The sequence below is a fragment of the Colletes gigas genome, unplaced genomic scaffold (genome assembly GCF_013123115.1).
Source record: "Colletes gigas isolate AHSC1104 unplaced genomic scaffold, ASM1312311v1 Colletes_gigas_Sc00009, whole genome shotgun sequence".
Lineage (NCBI taxonomy): Eukaryota > Metazoa > Arthropoda > Insecta > Hymenoptera > Colletidae > Colletes > Colletes gigas.
In genome coordinates, this window is record NW_025106638.1 from 1,744,559 (window position 1) to 1,760,355 (window position 15,797).

The 15,797-nt window shown below is 38.5% G+C and overlaps 1 protein-coding gene across 1 annotated transcript in view; it reads right to left on the reverse strand.

The window, feature by feature from the left end:
* The window catches only part of LOC122397169, a 327,986-nt gene that overhangs the window by 88,741 nt on the left and 223,448 nt on the right, over nt 1-15,797 (reverse strand). Inside the window, exon 5 of the mRNA XM_043396122.1 lies at nt 11,741-11,879. Coding sequence (XP_043252057.1) covers nt 11,741-11,879 — 139 coding nt within the window. The remainder of the gene's footprint in view (nt 1-11,740; nt 11,880-15,797) is intronic.

A 15,797-nucleotide genomic window follows, 5' to 3' on the forward strand; every position in this document is an offset into this window, starting at 1 on the left:
AGAAAATTCTTAAAAATACAAGAAAACTGCGCTATGTAGTTTTTAGTTTCTTTTTACAGTTACGAAGAAGTAGTCCTTCGATTATAGTAGCAGTTAAATATGTAATGTAGTATATTAACATCTCAAATTGCAAGACAAGTGTCTTTATTGTTTTGAAAAGACTTGAAATGTCGAAGGGATAATGAAACAGGAATTTTGCTTTCTAAAGCACTCAGTGTAGCTAAAATAATAAACTGTTGAACTGGAAAAAGTAAAAGCGAAAAGAAAACCCTGTCAACCATGGAAAATACCGTTTTAATGATGCAGTTTGCTTATGATTTTCACAGCAGCGCGCTATGGAAATATCTATTAGTGAATCAATCTTCAGTGAGAAAGCTTTATAATTAAACGAAAAATTAAGTCCAAACAAGAGTTTCGGAGCTAGTGATTGTTAGTTGCAGAATTTTAAACGACGACGAAATGGTGGCGCAAGTAGTACACGAAAATGATAAAACACTAATATAAACAAAGCAGACAGCAGTTCTCAAAAATATCATCTTTCATTCTTTGAGCAGAGTTATCAAATGAAAGTAATTTAGAATGTTCGAAGAATTTAAATGATTTTGCATTTGTAAGATCCTTAAATAAATAGAATTAATTCTTTTTATAATCAAGAAAATTATAATAATGTTTTAGTCAAATTTTCCGTTGTAAATTTCCATAAATTTTACACACGTAAGTATGTAAATTTAAGTATAAATTATAAATTTATTATTCCTCCAAATAAAACATTACCTGCACGACTCACGCCAAGCGTTTTGGAAAATTAATTTCCAGTTAATTAATTTAATATTACGACGTTGAATGAGCCACAAAGTTTTTTCGCCCGATTATTTACTAATATCATAATTTTGTACACATAGTACAGAGAGAATATTACTGCGAGAATTATTAACGTTTATTTTGTAATACCACCGAACGTATCGGAAAATATATTTTTCTTTTAAATATATCTTTATGCGTTAATTAATTTGTTATGTCACCAATATCCACCACAGTTTCGAGCAATTCGCATGAATATGTATTCAAGAATTAACCGATACAATAGTGTTCCCAGAGCTATTCAAACGCAGAATGAATTAAATTAATAGAAATGAATATGTTATAATATTTATATATCATTTTATTCAGTACGAGGTTATCAACGTTGGTTGGCTGGTTTTTAGTTGCATTTTGCCAATTAATTTTAAGAAATATATTCTTAATTTTCTGCAGCATTTCATCATCGATGTAAGTTATCTTTAAATATATCTGGCTCGAGTCTCTGGCACTTGTTTCCAGTCTGAATTCCCCCAGAAGCTTCGCAATGAAAGCCGGTCCATTCTTCAGAAAGTTTTACACGCTTTTCGTGAAATAAGCTTGCAAACTTCAGAAAATCTGCCTTATTTTAGAGAGCCAAGTGCTGCAAAGGATTATGTGCGATAACTATAATAGCGGAATGTGCACCATCCCATGTTCGCGAAATACTTTTCTCCGTGAACCAAATAAGAAAGATTTTACGATTCGTTCTGTATGATTGTTTTTTCATCAAACTTCGTAACAGGTTATTAAGAAAAAAAAAAAAATAATTTACAGCTATGTATAAAAGTAACAGTTTTTTTTTCTTAAATTTTATCGTACCCTATGCTTTGAAGTATTATCTAATGATAGTTCGCTGGGACCATATTGGTTGGTTCGAAAAATTGATTTCTAGCCAGCTTTTCGACGTTTTGGGAAGCTGTGAGACGATCTCTGTGTGTGCAAGGGTTGGGCTAAGTGTAACGTAATCTCGGTACCTTAGCATAGTGATATCTCGTTAACGACACTATGAGATAATCGATATCTACCTGTATGAACCTATACAGAGAACCTATCGGGTCGTGACCAGAGCTTTCGGGGCCGCATTCAAGATACATCGACCCCCCTCCCGCCTAAGAATTGATTTTAACATTCTGGTAGCGACGGGATGTTTGGCAATGCTGGTCCAATATCAGATTTCAATGTAGCGAAAGTTAGGAACTCGGAAATTTGTTAGCACGCTTGATAATTGATTGTGCGCGGCTCGAGAGTTAATTAGAATCGAAGTGGACTTCGTAACCGGAGGGAATGTATAGGAAATTTACCGTAAATGTTCCACTATACGGCCCGTGGAACATTTTTGCAATCGAATTTAGAAACAATATTAACAGTTCGAAGCAATTTTCTGCGTAACCAATAAATAGACTACGGATGTCTATGCATTTAGGGATTGAGACTCTACAAAGCTCCCGGTTCATTAATTCCATTAATAAAAATACAAAGGTGCATAAAGATTCGCTTTTAATAACGATTTCGATTCGATCACGATACACTTGAATTTTTTATTAAGTTTTTTCGGATCAAATTCTAGTCAAAAAATATGCTTTCTGAGTTCAAATAGGCAAAAACGGAATGTAAATGAAAGTTAGTTATTTTTGAAAACCGTGTGATCGATAATTGCAACGTGGTTAAAACCTTAATTTTGTACGATATACAGGGTGTTCGGTTACCCCTGGGAAAAATTTTAATGGGAGATTCTAGGGGCCAAAATAAGACGAAAATCAAGAATACCAATATGTTGATGGAGGCTTCGTTAAAAAGTTATTAACAATTAAATTAAAAAATTTCAAATCGTTCTGGAAAAATTATTTTCGACTGTGGGGATCAATTACAATCATTTTTGGTCATTACACATACCCCCGAAATCCTACCCACTTTCCAGAAAAAAATTCGAGAAGGTGCCTAAATTTTTCGGCGAAAAGACAAAATTTCAAATCGTTCTGGAAAAATTATTTTCGGTTGCGGGGGTCAATTATAATCATTTTTGGCCATTAGACGTACACTTGAAATCCTACCCATTTTCTAGAAAAAAATTCGAGAAGGTGTGAAATTTTTCGACGAAAAACAATTTTTTCAAATCGTCCTAACAAAATTATTTTCGGTTGTAGGGGTCAATTACAATTATTTTTGGTGAATACACATACCTCCGAAATCCTACTCACTTTCGAGAAAAAAATCGTGTAGGTGCTGAAATTTTTCGGCGAAAAAAAATTTTTCAAATCGTCCTAAAAAAATTATTTTCGGTTGCGGGGTTCAATTACAATCATTTTTAGTGAATAGACATAGCCCCGAAATCCTACCCACTTTCAAGAAAAAAATTCGAGAAGGTGTGAAATTTTTCGACGGAAAAAAAAATTTCAAGTCGTTTTGGAATAATTATTTTCGGTTGCGGAGGTCAATTACAATCATTTTTGGTGAATAGACATACCCCCAAAATCTTGCGCATTTTCGAGAAAAAAATTCAGAACGGACGAAACCTTAAACGTGAATAACTTTTTAACGATGCCTCCATCAACAAATTGGTATTCTTGATTTTCGTCTTATTTTGGCCTCCAGAATCCCCTATTAAAATTTTTCCTAGGGTTGGTCAAGTACTCTGTATAAAGACTATTTTTATAAACTACAACGTTTCGTTTGGGAAAATACTGATTTTAAAGATGTCGTGTGATGAATTCTTGTTGCAAACGTAGCAATTGCTTCTGTTCAGCTTACTATGGAATCATCAAGTCATTGAGACAAGATTTCTCCAGAGACCGGATGATTGGAAAATAGCATTCTATTTCCCAATTAATCCGTATCAACCGAACTCACGCTGAGCTGCATTAGAAACAACAGGATTATCATCGTCAACGAACTGATTTATTTAATAGGCGCCTCCGACTGTCTGTTCAAATGTTGATTCTTCGAACGATAGGAACAACGATTGAACAATGCAAAATCTGGAAACTGTCTCGTTAAAAAGCAAACGGCAATTTGTAAATTTTAGTAATTACATTTTACAGAATTAACTGTCGTAACGCGTACGCTGATCATAAAGACGAAATCGTTAACGAAATATAATTGGCAAGCGTAGTCGATTGTAATTTACAATGAAAAACATTCGCTAATTGAAGCTTAACGTTTCAGTGGTTCGTTCAGCCACGATCGACTAGAGTTTGATTTTTTAATTTTCTTTTTTTTTTTACGTAAAACACGTTCGAGCAAATCGACCAATTATAAGCAATACGGAATGCAACATTTTAATAGCGATCGCGATCAATTCGACACAAATATAATATTATTGAGAAATTATTGTATTCAATTAAAAAGTACGTCACTAGTGTTGTACGTACTGCATCTCATAACATACGAGGTTAATGAGACTTTTACACATATTGTGCAATTGTATTATATCAAAGGGTGTACAAATCCGTAAATAAGTTACTTAATTCTAGGAAAAGACGAACGTTGCTTAGAATTACTAAGGCAGCAGAATTACTATGGACTCTTCTAGTGATTGGCTCAAACATTTTGATGAATTTGATGTTGCAAACATCGAATATAGTTGGTCCTTTAACACGTTCCCAGTCTAAAATCCTGAAATTGTTTACAAGAACAAAATTTTGATTTCAGACAATTGTAAACTACACAACTTAAAAGTTGTCCTAGTAGTTACATTCGTAACTTCATTACAATTTACGAAACCTATTAAAACTTATTTTCTTTAATATTTCAACTTGAGAATCAATTGTTTTAGTTTCACTGTCAAAAGTTCTATCACCCATGTATGGATGACGTGGCAGTCAAAGTGTTAACGTCTGTTTTCCGTATCTAGGAACGTTCTCATGTATATTAATTTATACCTATTATAAAAATAGCTGTCATCGTTCACTGTAGAGAACACGAAAGTTAAGGAACGAGAATCAGGGTTGAGGAGATATAAAATAACGAGCAACATCTTCGGAACGAATGCATCGGAAAGGAACAGGTAAATCAATTAAAAGATCCGAGGGGAATCCTCGTCGAGGTACCAAACACTCGATCCGAGTGGCTCCACGTAATCCCGGTTGTCCCCGAATTCATTTGCTTGACCTCTCCTCGTCACGTTTCGTCACCGAATCAAAGAATCTTAATGGTAATGCTGCCGATTGGCCCATTTACCAGATCCACCGTCATCGGATTTCGCTTCGCGAAAGGACATTCTACTTTATCATTTCTCTTTTAAACTTTATTTTTACCCTCCCGCCCGTGCCGCTTCCTCGGAAAGAGGACCGTACTGATTGGAAGGCTAATCACGCGCTACTCTCCATTACATTAATTAAAACTTAAATCCGAACTTTTCCTCGCTACCACCAACTGTCTTGTTCTCTTCCAACTTTCCCCGTCTATTTCCCACCGCTTGTTCGCTTTGTCTCCTACCGGTAGTCCTACACCAGTGGCTATCAACTTTCTCTTCTCATTTACATATCAACGAGAACGTCAAGTTCCTATTAGCATTGTATCGTATTACGTTCGATCGCGTTTGAACTCTCACCGAAATCGTTCTATTTCAATAACACTTTCATCGTACTCGTTTATCATGTGAAAATATGCATGAATTTTTCCTTTGTCAAGTTCAGGTACAAAGAAAACAGCAAAATTTGGTAATTTCATATTAAAATTTTTAATTGTCGTTTTATATTTAAAACTTTCTTTTTTTTTAACGAGATTTAATTTATTGAAAATTTCAATGTATACAGGGTGTTCGACCACCCCTGGGAAAAATTTTAACGGGGTATTCGAGAGGCCAAAATACAACGAAAATCAAGAATACCAATTTGTTGATGGAGGCTTCGTTAAAAAGTTATTAACGTTTAAAGTTCCACCAGTACCGAATTTTTTTCTCGAAAATGGGCAGGATTTCGGGGGTATGTATATTCACCAAAAATGATTGTAATTGACCCTCGCAACCGAAAATAATTTTTTTAGAACGATTTGAAATTTTTTTTTCGTCGTAAAATTTCTCACCTTCTCGAATTTTTTTCTGGAAAGTGGGTAAGATTTCGGGGATATGTCTATTCACCAAAAGTGATTGTAATTGACTCCCGCGTCCGAAAATAATTTTTCCAGAACGATTTGAAATTTTTGTTTTCGTCGAGAAATTTCTGTGTTTTTCTTAAAAATTCGTTTTACATTTTTAATAAAAATGTTTGACGTTCTACGGAAGTTTTGTCTAATACTTTTTTTGTAGGTATCCATGAGCCCTACTTCAGAAAAAAATTTAATTGAAATATATTCGCTATTCTAGAAATTATGACCATTTGAAAATTGGGCCATTTCTATGGGGTTTTTCTCATTTTACGGGGTTACGGAACAAGTTTTCGAAAATTCTCGGAATTTCTACATATTCTTCACTAAAATATGCTTTCTTTGCATTTTGAAACATTAAAATCCTTCAAACCATTCAGAAGTTATGACGTTTTAAAGATACGGTTGAGATTTTAGAGTGATATTTCTGGTCTGAAATTGTATTTTCGGTAAGGAATTTTTTTCTCGAAAGTGGGTAGGATTTTGGGGGTATGTCTATTCACCAAAAATGATTGTAATTGACCTTCGCAACCGAAAATAATTTTTCGAGAACGATTTGAAATTTTTTAATTTAATTGTTAATAATTTTTTAACGAAGCCTCAAACGAAAAATTGATATTCTTGATTTTCATCTTATTTTGGCCTCTACATTCTCCCATTACAATTTTTCCCAGGGACGGTTGAACACCCTGTATATTAAATCTCGTTCAAAAAGAAAAATTTTAAATATAAAAGGACAATTAAAAATTTTGTATTGAAATTTTCAACATATAAATAAAATCTTCTCATTAAAAGAAGAAAAATTTTGATATGAAACCAAATTTTAAGTTGCTCTGGGCCTAAAGTTTTGACAAAGATTAGGAAATTTAATGTATATTTTCACACGATAACGAGTATGATAAAAATGCTATTTTCTACTATTTTTTATGTATCGAAAATTTCAATATAAAATTCTTAATGTATATATTAAATCTTCTCATTGAAAAAGAAAAATTTTAACATAAAATGATCAAATTTTGATTTGCTCTGTGCCTAAAGTTTTGACAAAGATGAGGAAATGCATATTTTCAGATGATGAACGAGTATGATAAAAATGTTATTTTATATAATTTTTTGTACATTGAAAATGTCAATACAATTAAATCCTTTCATACCGGAAACAAATTTTTCCCCACTAAATATAATTTTGTATTTAAATGGATTTACAGCATCTTCTTTGCGGATAGAATTTCACTGTTGACGGTGCGATAAATGTTAGCGTCGAATCAGTCCCAAATTTTTACAAAGACCCGTTCCATTTGTCGGCGAAAAGTATTCCGACAACGAGTTTCGTGAAATTAGTTTCGAGAATCGATCGAACGAAACGGAATTTCTGTTGCGGAACCATCATGGACGACCATCCGCCGCGCTTCCGGTGCGTTTATAGACCGACGAAACACTGAAAATTAGTCGTTTGGACGCTGTGGACGTTTACAAGTGTTCGGTCAACCAGTGTGTTGCGTCTATGTGCGTTTGACGAGTATGATTACTAAACGTGACCACGGAATTTCCACACGGGTCGACTCGAGCTTCCTGATGCGGGCTATTCCACGCAAAGTTGATTATTTCTCCATCCCGACGACATCGAAAAATGTTTAAGCCGCCATGTTTCTTTTTTATCGTCGAACTTAAAAGTCGCATCAACCGCTCGGTTATTAGTTTTGCGTTAGCTCGATCGTTTCTTCGAACGAAAGAACGAAAATGAAACGTATTATTGGTATACAATACGTCCATTTTGGCTCTTATCACTTTACCTTGTGAACTATCCCTCGGTCGTTAGACGTTATCTGTTCACCGGCAAAAAGCAACGGTACTGGCAAAATAGAATTTTCGTAAAGTGCATAAGATGATCTCCTAACGTCTCCTCGTTCTTCTCCGCTCGGATATTAAGGTCACTCTGTAATATAAGAATCTCACGGAAGGAAGATAAAACGAAACGGAATAAAGGATTCTCGGGCACGTCTTATCGTTGATTGTACTACTTTGCTCGAGCATCATTCTGCGTCCGACGGTTTCACGCGCTGAAAGAACAAAGAAACGAAATTCTGATAAATAATTTCAGTTACTTTTCTTCGACCCCGACGGACCCCGCGCGTTCGCCAGACCGATTATTTAATTGGCTACCTTCGAGATATTTTCCAATTTCCTCCCCCCCCATTCGGGGCTGTCGGAATAAAATTAACGAAAAATTTTACATTCAAAATAAAGCAGCATTAACGAACAATTTATCCCCTCAAAGGACCAAGTATTTATCAAAGTATGGCTTCCCGCACAATAAGAATTTCTTAACTCGATAAAGTTCCTCATCCTTTCAAAGGGTACGGATTATTAATTTTCAGTATGAAAAAAGTTTTCCAAACCGGTAGCTCCAACTTCTAAAACGTAAAAATAGTTGTTATTTCGTTATCAGTTCGATGAAAATATCAAAACTTCGATATATTCGGTACGTCGATTTACTTTTTGTGAAAATTTACGCGTTTCGAAATTTATAAAAATGGCGGACAGCTTCGATACGCCTGTTTTGAAAGATTAGAAAAGTTCGGGATTGGCGAAGGCTTCGAGGCGCCCACGGTTCCTCGGCCGTGTCTATGGTTACAGGAGGATTCCCGTTCCGCGATAGAAAACGAAATTTCTGAGGGAGAATGTTCTCTCATCGCCGGTTGCAGCTTATCACTGATCGCGGCAGCTTAGAGCGATTTTGAACGGAGTACGCTTTAAGCTTCGTCACGATAACTGGTCGGACGAAAGGCAGCGACGTGCATAGATACTGTCTCCTCGTATGGCAACGAGTGCTCTTTCTGTGAAATTGGATCCCGGCCGCGACGTAAGTTGCGGATAACGAGTACTTGGATTTAGAGATTTCGTGTCGGCGAGGAGGCGGAATCCGCGTAAAATCGATACCCGACGAAACGTATACCCCGCCGTAGGCGAACAGGTTCGATCCTCTCGGGAAGAATTCATTTCCTGCTTTGCGTGTAATGTTTGCCGCCTTTGCTACCGGGAAATAGTCGATGAAACCAAGTCGAATTTGCCGGAAGTATTTGCAAATAGACGGGGAACGCGATATCGACCATGGAATATCTATTGTCCGGTGAAATGGAAAAAGGTGTGTATGATGGGGGCCCGCTGGAATTCGTTAGTCCCGATAATTATACAAATTTCGTGGCACCGGGTAAAAGAAACATTTACACGAAACGTACCCGTGATTGCAGTGCACGTTTTGCCTTAACATTCTCCGAAATGAATTCTGTTCAACCCAACTAGATGTAAAATTTGTAACAAAAAATGGCACGAACGGGGGCTTTCATTTCGTACCGCGGAGCAATTTCACCCAGGAGCAAACTGAAATTTTCAAACAAAGAAATTGAAAAAGTACACTTCCCCCCCCCCCCAAAAAAAAAATTCAAGCACGCGTGGCGGAATCATTACTTGATTAAAAACAGTATCCCTAAAATAGGTTCTCTCCCGTCGACCAACGTTTTGTTGCAGCTCAATTCCCGAAACCCAATTAATTTTGTTTGAACGGTGCTTTTTCCAATTTAGCTCGGTATGCCTCAACCCCTGGCCAACCATCCACTATTCGCGCACACGCTGTGTACTCTTTATAAGAAGTAAAATTAAAACTTGACCCTTTCCGTGACCCAGATACGCAGCGTGTTTCTAAAACAGGCGAACAAACTCTTACATTTTACTCTTCGAAACAACGCCGAGTCTTGCGGTCGACAATCTCAGTCGATACGTTATTAAAAAGTTTTTCTTTACGAGAAACGAAAAGTCTTCGGCGAGCAAATTTACACTGGAAAGGTTAGCAGTGCAAAAATAACTGTTCTATCAGAATTAATTAAAGATGTCAGCCATTCTGCGAGCACCTCGCGGCCCGACAATAAGAGAGAAACGTTTCCCCATAACGGTTACGGCATAGTGTTGTTTTTTTCAGGGCCGTTATTGGCTCCTTTGGTAAGATGGATGCTGGAACAAAGAAAAATGGATGCCCTCGCCAGGGGCAATCAGTTTCCGTTTATCGAGCGTTTTAATAGGCAAGTTAAAAAATTACCTCCGATACTAGTGGCGCATCGACGCCAGTTAACAGGCCCTCGACTGTTACGAAGCCCGACAAAGACGTAGAATCGTTGGTTCTGTTTGGATTAAGAACAATTTGTCCAGGAAAAGAAATTCCTATACGCGTGCAGCGTCGATCGATTTCCCCTCGCCGATATCTTGTGTTTTAATAGAGTAGTTGGCGACAGAAACAGGCCTGGGAAAGACAGACTTGATCGATCATGCTTACGTGTTGTTAGGTGGACGAAGGTAGACAGCTTATACAGCCTAGTCGGGAAATAAGTTAATAGAAAGAAAACAATATCTTTTAATTTTGATAACTTATTGTCGAAAGACGCTTGTTTGATATCAATTTCCATAAAATCGAGAGTCTAGAATTCACCTAGGATAGCTGTGACGTATCATTTAGTTGTGGATATTAGTGAAATAGTAATTGTTTATGTGTGTTCTACAAGTAAAACCAAGACTAAATTGTTATATAACAAAAAAATCCATAAATGCTTTGTTAAGAAGTTACAACAAAAATATGAACTGTGAAAGATACGATATGTTTCTCTCATTTTAATACAGGATAAGACGGGATACGTACGTAGTGTCGATATTAACCCTTTGACTGCTAAAGGCGTATATATACGCTTTCACAAGTCTATCAATATATACGAAAGACGTAAATATACGCCCTCACGTATCCATCAATATATACGAAAAGCGTAAATTTACGCCCTCTGCATTTTTTTTACTATAACACCTTTTACTGTTTTACCAATTGATTCGATATGGAATTGGATAAAAATTGGATATTTTAATTTATTTGCATTTGTTATTTTTTTAAACCGTAAGAATGGTCTCTTAAATCTCCGGGTACTGTTTTGGTCACCAGTCGCAGCGACAGGCATGTGACGATCGCGCCATCTATGTTGATGGATTCTTCCTAGGACGCGCCGCAGTCAAAAGGTTAAGTAACATAAACATGTAAATTAGGATATATTTACTGTTTTTGTAACGTTGTCATGACTTCTTAACAAAGCATTTATGAATTTTTTGTTATTCACCTTATTTTTACTTGTAGAGCACAGTGCCTGAAGCGTGTATGGAACAAACGCGTAACACCCTGTATGTTTCTAGATAGATTGGGTGACATTATAAAATAAACGTTAAGAAACCAGCTATCACGTTAGTAACATCTCGAACAAGTGCTTCTCGAAATCAATCGCTACGGAAATTCCACCCCTCTCGAAAAATGAGACCGTTCAGAAACCATCCAATATTTTTCTCCGCTCCCTTTCTCGGCCACCCCGCCCCGACAAGAATAACTCGAATTCGCAGCATAGTATTAACATCCATCATAATACAATATTACAGCTCCAGGTATCTACGAATTCACCCCCTCGCGAAAATAGTCCTCGGATCTCAAAGCTCACCCTCCGCTGATCCCCCATCCGTCTACCCTCCCCGGAATTTCAGGAGAAACGTTTTATACGCTACTCTCCGGTTGGCACGTCGCCCTGGAGCGCTTTGTGAGAGCAGGGGGAGGAATGGGGCAAGAAAGGAAGGGTGTAGTTAATTAGTAAAAGCACGAACGAGGTGAGGCGACGGGGGGGAGGGGGGAGGGGGTTGGGAAGCTCGACGGCTGTCCCGGATAAAGGGATGAAATACGATCCATGCATCGTTTCATATCGGACGGAACCGATATCTCACTTGCAATTCAAACGAGACTCACGCGTCATGAATGAGGAACTTGTCGTCTTCTTTGTCGATGCAGATGCCCTTGCTGGTCATGATGGATCCGTTCACCGTCACCAGCTCCTGATTCCCCGATTCGAACCAACGGCCTTTCCACTCCGCCGGGAACTCGCAGTCTGTAACACAAAGACACACGCCCGTCGCTAGAGTCGAGAATTTTACATTTTTTTAATCTATTCGCCACGCGGTCGATAAATAAAGGCGCCGCATATAATCCGCCCGATGGAGAATATTCAAAGCGGGCGGCGGGTCCGGAACGTTGGAGGGGGTGGTGGGGCTCGGTCCGTGTAAAAACCGCTCGATCGGGTCTTTTATAGGGAAAGCGCAAAGTTTCGACGACAGTTGTGTTCCGTTGTTCTCTTCTTTTTTTTTTTCCTTTTTGTTCTGTTCACGGCGACTGGCCTGTATCGATGAAAGCAACTTCTATCTTTCTTTTTACTTTTTTTTCGGAAAATCTGGATGGTATTAGCCGGGGCGGATCGATTTTTTGAAAATGCCGCACCGTACGGGCGCGCCGGAAGGATAAACAAGACTTTCGCCGGAATTAGTAGTCAGCGGATCTGGGCTCGGACTGTTTCGAATAAATATTTATCCGAGACGATTATCCGAACTTCGTTTTAGCACGAGTGTTTTAATGCAAAGTAAACTAAATAATTTTGTATCAAAATGGTCGAACACTCTGTATAGAAATGTGCCAAGTGTTTTATATTTTTGTCCACTACTGTAAATACGAGGCCAGTCTCGGTCCAGGGCTCGAACAATCCTACGGAGCCGTTTTCGCGATTTACGCCGTACCGTATTTCAGCAATTCCGCCATACGTGGCCCACTTCCGTAGCATCGTAAACTATTCGCATAATTTTAGGTTGGTTTTATAGTTATGACACGCAGTGTATACGCTCCTTGACTAGGGTCTGCCAGGATTATCAGATTCGATGATCCGTATTAACCAATTGGGTCAACACTGTATAAGATGTACTTTACAAATGCTTGTTTAGTTTATCGAGGCCCGAATCGTCGAAGAGATCCTCGAGAATCGGCGCAGGTCGCGTAAAAAAATGTTGCAGTTTTCCATTTGTAAATTGAGCGGAAACGTGCTGTTCCGCTCGACGAGCCGCGCGTTCATCCATTCATCCAACGCGAGTCGGGCATGCTGGAGAGAACGTGGAGAGTCCCCTTCCTTTCGTATTCGCCCGCAAATCATCTTAATGCACGCGAACCACAGCGAATCCGCGACGCTGAGAGCAATAATATTCCTCATCCGCGCCTCCTCGCAATAACCCCGGAGTAATCGCGGCAACAAAAATATAGAGGAGGATTACGGTTTCCATATCTCAGGCGTCGCCAAGAAATCGCGGTAAGATTCACGAAACACTGGGACTTATTAAATACAAAACGCTACCAACAAACAATGCTTAATCGCGACGTTCCCTTCCCTGTAATCCGCCCCCTCGCCGCCACGGAACGAAGGGTTCGGGAGGAGACGAAGAACCGACGTTCCCTGGGGCTTCCAGGTTCTCGCCCCCGCCTCCTTACAGTTTGATAATCCGATCTCTCTAAGGAGATTCTCCATTTTTACAAGCTCGTTTCGGGTACACGTCGCCGAGGGTATTCGAAATATTTGCGGAATCTCGGGATTTCTGTTGCTCGGATGGAGGCACGAAGGCGGCTGCAGGCCGAGAGGAAACATGGTTTAACGAGAACCAGGGACGAAAGTCCGTGGGGCTCCCCGGGCTCCCTGTAAATTTGTTCCAATTGTTTAAAAGTACGGAAACTGGTAGGCGAAAGGAGATTCCGCGCGCCTTCCAAGGCGATTGTTCCTCGGTCCTGGGATTCAGCGAACCGTGCCGCGATTCCGTCGTCGACCATTATCGTCATTACTTTATAACATCGCGGCCCCTCTGGCATGTATTTTCTTGAGAGCATTTCGTGTCCCGAGATCGACCAGAGGGCGTGTTTCTCGTCGTTTGGATCGCAACGCTTGCGGTCTCCGATTCTTTTTTTACCCCCCTTTCTTTTCCTTTCGGGATAGCTTTGCTTGCTTTATTCTCGATGCTGGGACGGACGAGGTTCCACCAGTTCAGGGCGAGGACAACCCTGAAATTGTCCTGTTTCTCGATGTTGAGGATACTGGTGCTCGAAATAATTATGGGTTCATCCTTCTTCGATATTTATTTAAGAGAGATCTGTGGCCTCCCATGCTCGCCACCAGAGGGGTCGCGCTCTCACAAGCGCTCGAACCACTTCCCAATATCTCAGTCGTCTAAGGCACTGGATTTAATTTCGCTTTGTATAGTTTTTTTGCTGCCATTTTTCTATACAAAATATTAAATCTTGCCCCCAGTATAAGTAACTATTCTTAAAACTATCTTGTAAGTAGCATTAAGTGCGACGGACATTATTCAATGTTAAGATTACGCGAGCTCTATGTTGAGCCATTAGTCTAAATTGTAGTCCTAGTTATAAGTTAGCCGTTTGTGTGGGTGGATTTTTAGAACGTATTTATTATAATTGTATAACGTTGGTAAAAACTATTTTACAAGAAATGTATACAATAACAATGATTTGCCTCACACGTCTTCTCACTCGCAATGCTCGCTTACAAGTGACCAGTTTCACACACGTCCTTCTTTCGTTCACTCTTCAATCATAAAGTGTACAAACTATTCAGCCCATTCACTCGTGTCACACTCATCTCTCATACAAAATATCACTCACTTCATATCTATAACAACCAGTACCACAGTTTGTACGTTTAGGTTTATTGTACCCCCTTGTATATATATATTTACAATTGTTTTCTTGGCACAATAAACGTTCGTTAAAAAAAACAAAGTCATCTAAGGCAGGGCCTGCTAGAAAGCCTTACTGATGAGTCCACTAGCAGCCCCTCCTTTCCTTTTCTGTCCTCCTAGGAATATCACGAGTTTCTACCCTCAGCGAAGCAGCGCCACAGATCATTGACATTTTAACCCCTTTTATTTACCCCCAAACGGTAGACGTCAACGCACGGTAAACAGACCAGACTGATGCTAAACTGCTTTGTAACAGAGATTAGAAGAATCGTGACCAACCCTTGTGGCGTACTGATAGGAACTAAAACTCGATCACAATCGTGATTTGCTGCCCGCGAGTCTGGCTCGTGACATTCATGTTTGGGCCAAAATCTTCATCACGAGTCAGATTCGTTAAAGTACGCGAAGGGATTGATCTCTGCATTTGTATATTTTTGTCACCTGTCGAGGCTTCGACGAAGTCTAACACAGTTTGCTCAGAATCTTCTCCCAAACAGGTCGACAGAATTTTTGTATTTTGAAAACGCAGATTAAAGCAGAATCGTCCAAACAGTGAGGATATCACGAGACAGTTGAGAATTGTTTAACACGTGATCAAGCTTTCAACCTTTCTTTCAAACATTTATAACTAGACTGCGGATCTTTATGCAAATTCACATTTTTATTAATAAAATTAATGAAACGGAAGCTTTGCAGAGGGCTGTCTCAACCCCTAAATATAATAATTCGTATCTTACTTTAAGTATTTCTTATATTTTTGCATATTAAATGCATTCTGTAGTTTTTTGAGGATTAAAATTTCCCATAAATGCATAAACATCCGCCGCAGTCTATTTATAACAAATGATCCCTAATACTTATGTAGGATTTAACACTAGAACTACCGGCAATTATAGTGTGTTTATTTGTATCAAGTAAATTGAAACGATAGGTGCGTGAAGAAATGTATAATGCAATGGAAATAAGTGTTTATTCATTCTCTTATAGAAAATTACGATAAATTTCCAAAAATTCAGTCGAGTAAATTTTTTACAGGTTTTATTAGAAATTACGAATGGGTCATTTTGACTGGTTTGGTAGTTTTAGTGTTAACAAAGAGAATTGTATTTGAAACAACATAAACGAATTTGAAGCACACCAGGCACGCAATTTTTTTACACAAATTAATATCACATAAGAATCACGCTTGTCTCTCATTCCTTCTCCAACGAAACACTTTCAACCCTTTTGCACATAAAATA